The 4,279-nt window shown below is 42.7% G+C and overlaps 1 protein-coding gene across 1 annotated transcript in view; it reads right to left on the reverse strand.

Moving 5' to 3' along the window:
- The window catches only part of MYO1D (myosin ID), a 328,050-nt gene that overhangs the window by 150,609 nt on the left and 173,162 nt on the right, over positions 1-4,279 (reverse strand). The window contains exon 13 of the mRNA XM_014590111.2: positions 1,256-1,330. Within this exon, the coding sequence (XP_014445597.1) occupies positions 1,256-1,330 (75 nt within the window). The remainder of the gene's footprint in view (positions 1-1,255; positions 1,331-4,279) is intronic.

Raw genomic sequence — 4,279 nt, forward strand, 5'->3', positions numbered from 1 at the left:
CCCCCCCCCCCCCCCCCCCCCCCCCACTGCCAGCCACACTGGATTTCTTGCTGTTCTCCCTGCTGTCCACGCACTCAAGCGCACTCCCACTGTTGGGCCTCGGTGGGTCTATAGTTGTTCTCTCTGCCTGGAATGCTCTTCTTACAGATCACTGTGTGACTCCCTTTCTCAGTGTAGGTCTCTGCTCAAATGGCACCTCCAAGAAGAAGCCTCTTCTCACACCTATCTATAATGCCCGCCTGCCCTTCCTCGTCTGTACTCTTCAATCTCCAGCCTACTTGACTTTCCTGCATAGCACTTGTCACTTCCCGAAAGCCATTTGTCTCCTTGTTTATTAACTGCCACTTCCACTAGATGACAAACTCCATGAAGGGCAGGGAAAGTTTTCTCACAGATATTTCCTAAGGCATAGAACAGGTGTTGTTCAAAGATGCTCAACACATTTTTGATAATGTGCTGGCCAACTGGCTGAGTAGACTTAATAAATGAGTGAAAACAGTGTTCTCATCTATAAGAAGATCTCCAAGGACCCTCTTTTCTTTTTTTAAAATATTTTATTTAACTTTATTTATTCATTCATTTATTTATTTCAATTTGACCAGAGAGGAATAGAGTGAAAGAGAGAGAGAAAGAGAAAGCAAGCTGCCAGGTCTGGGACTCGAACCATAGTCGGCCATGTGGGAATCCAGCACTCCTAACCACCAAGCCACCTGCCAGCCCCAACGACCCTCTTTCCAAAGTATCCACAGTGGGTTGAAATTTGCTACCATGTGCCTGGTTTTATTTTGCCACAGCCTGTACACATTTCGTTGGTTTCTGAGAAGATTCTGTCTGTTCAGTTGGGATCACTGACAATCACTCTGACACTAGAGTGATCTCTGATTTGGAGGCTAAGACACTAGAGTGGGAGTCTGAGTGTATGAAGCTTGCAGTTGGGCAAAGGCTACCTGACACCCCTTCCACCACCACTGGCCTAGCGTGGGGCTTCTGAATACACAGCAGGAGATGCCAGAATGTTGGCAGCAGAGAATAGAGAAACTGAGAAAACCCAAGGGGAATCCAAGAAATCAATCAGTAGCACATCCTTGCCCTAAGTTTATAGATTTCATAATCATCAAGTCACATACTAGTTCATCACTAAGTATGTTAAAGCAGAACTGGAAAATCTGCCAGGAACTCTTAAAATTGTCACATAAAAATAACTCCCTTCATAGAGAGTTTAATGTAAAAATGATTAATAAAATTTCAACCTTACCTGTTATACATGAGGCGCTTGAAATCTTGAAATAAAGTGTCTTTATTTTTGTCAATAAAACCGATGACAGAATAGCTAATAGGGAGAAAAAAAAAAACACAAAAAACATGCATTATTCACCAAGCAAGAGCCACATTTGAATATTTCTTGGAGTCTACAAACCTTTCCACTGTTAATTACACAATCAATCATCTAAAAAGTTGATACTGTCCTGTGTTAAAGGATACTAAATTTATCTACTAAGTAGAAGAGATTTTGTTTCTGTTCTTTGAAAGGAGAGCAAACATTGGTACCATCATTATGATTAAGATTATAATTTTCTATGCGTTATTGCTTACCTCAAGAAGATGACTTTTAAAATGATAGCTGTATTTATCATCCAGCATTCTAAGATAAAAGCAAACCAGCAACATACAGGAACTAATAGTCTCATCCGCAGGGAGGTCAAGTGACTGGGCTAAGAGTCACTTACTGTTCGGAGTGGGATAAAAGAATCCAAGAACTGCAAAGGACGGTAAGAACGGGATAAGCAGAGGAGAAAAAGGCAGGAAGATTACACAGGGAAACAGATCGCATGAAGGGTTGGAAGCAGGCACATGCATGGATGGAGTTCTGGCAAGGAAACAGGAGGCCAGTATTCATGGTCTGGAGGAAGGCAGATGGTAATGTCTTAAAAGTCAACAAAGATTGCAGAAGAGTGGGAACAGGACTGGCACTGCTGCAGTGATGGGTATGGGCTCTGGGAGGAGTAAACTCAGTGCTGGGGAGTAAAAGTAATCAGACTCCAGGTGATTAAGACAGAGACTAGGAGGGTGAGCAAACAGTAACCCCACATGTAGTTGCTTCTTACAGTTCTATTCTCTTGTCTGCTTATATTTTCTTTGTTGACAATCATATTAATGTAGATAGTCCCTAGATCTTTAATCCTAACTCCTTGCCTTGCCTATTTAATTCTGCAAGAAAGTTCCTATAGACTACACTGCACTTTCAGATCATATCCAAAACTGGGACCAGCAGATGGTGTAATGGTTAATCTCCGGACTTCCACATAGCTGACCGTGGTCAGTCCTAGACCTGGCGGCTTAAACTCATGCTGGGCATGGGTGTGTGCATGCCCCCAAATCCCAAAAGAATGGAGGAGAAGGGATTGTGGCATGGCCACCACCCCAGGGGGTGATTTCTTGCTTTCTGTCTCTCTGGAGAGCACACGTGCCCTACGACAAAAATGTCTCTCTAAAAAAAAAAGACAGAAAAAAGATCACATCCAAAATTATTTCCTTGCCTACCTCAAACTAGGTCCCCTTCCTAACACCTTCAAGTCACTTTTGACTGACTCCCTGAAGTCACCTGACTCAATTTACTGTATCATCTATGCAATTCGAAGTCCTTATTTTGGCTTTCAAAACTCATTGTGATTTTATCTCAAGCTACTTTTCTTGGCATTTCTACTTCTCTGTGTGACAAAAAGGATATACTCCAATCAAATGGGTTTAGCTGCTATTCCCTGCATATTTTAGCATCCTTCCCACTTCTTCTTATAAAAATAATCCCTAGCATCCAAAAACCAGTATCATGCTTCCTGGGTTTATCACACATAGAAGTATCATTTCCTTACTCTGAATTCCTACAACACTTGCTATTACTCATACAACTATCACTTTAGACCAACTTTTATATATGTGTGTGTGTGTGTGTGTGTGTGTGTTTTCATGTATATAACAAATAGACATGCAAATACATATGTATGCATGTAACTTACATGGAAGGCTCATTGTGGGTAGGAACTATACCTTATAAAGTGTCATCACACAGAAGATGTTCTATGAAAATCTAGAAATGGATGGAAGGGCTTAAGAAGGAAAAGAGAAGTCTGAGGTGTTCAACATCCCTCACAGAGATCTGCCAGAACTCTGGGCTAGGAGTCTGGAAACCTAGTCATTGTCTCAGTTCTTCCATAAGCTTACTACGAGATCTTTGGTAAGAATTGACTCATTCTGGGAACCAGCAGTTAGCGTAATGGCTATGTCGCTGGACTCCCACGTAGTCGACCGCGGTTCGCGTCCTGGACCCGGTGGCTTAAAACTCACGCCAGGCGCGTGTGTGTGCGTGCCCAAGATCCCGAGAGGAGAATGGAGGAGAAGGGATTGCGGCGTGACCATCCCCCCTGGGGGGTGATTTCTCGCTTTCTGTCTCTATGTCTCTGTCTGTCTGGCGAGCGCACGCGCCCTATAGCAAAAAAAAAAAAAAATCTCTCCAAAAAAAAGAATTGACTCATTCTTCCCAAGCTTCTCCATTCATAAGCCAAGCGGGCTATCCTGAGTGGTCTCTGAGGTCCAGCTCTGCATTTATGCCATTCTGAGTTGCATGACAGTCACCAGCAGTGAAGCTTGGACTTTCAGTGAGAGCTATCTGTATGGTACTGGGTCTTTCCTCTTCAGTATTCTGGAACCTGGAACAGGACCAGAAAAAGTGGAAAATGGGGCTGTTCCAGCACTAATGGCTAGTTTGGCAGATGGAGTGATAATTTTGAGACATATTATTTTATGATTCCAGAGTTTTAATTTGTACCAGGAACAGCTATTATAATTTCTTTAAATGCCTTTTCAGCATTTGTGGAGATAATCATTTGCTTCTTTTTGTTTAATCTTTTTGTAATAGGTTACATGAAAAGAATTTCAAATGTAAAAAATAAGGAAAGAGGGACCAGCAGCTAGCGTAATGGCTATGTCACTGGACTCCCACGTAGTCGACCGCAGTTTGTGTCCTGAACCCGGTGGCTTAAAACTCACGCCGGGCACGTGTACATGCGTGCCCAAGATCCTGAGAGGAGAATGGAGGAGAGGGGATTGTGGCGTGGCCATCCCCCCTGGGATTAATTTCTTGCTTTCTGTCTCTATGTCTTTCTCTGTCTGTCTGGCGAGCGCACATGCCCTATAGTAAAAACCTCTCTCAAAAAAAAAAAAAAAAAAAAAGACAAAGGCAAAGACAAAGGAAAAGAAAAAAGAGCTAAATGGCCACATAGTA

The sequence above is a fragment of the Tupaia chinensis genome, unplaced genomic scaffold (assembly GCF_000334495.1).
Source record: "Tupaia chinensis unplaced genomic scaffold, TupChi_1.0 Scaffold000407_1, whole genome shotgun sequence".
Classification (NCBI taxonomy): Eukaryota; Metazoa; Chordata; class Mammalia; order Scandentia; family Tupaiidae; genus Tupaia; species Tupaia belangeri.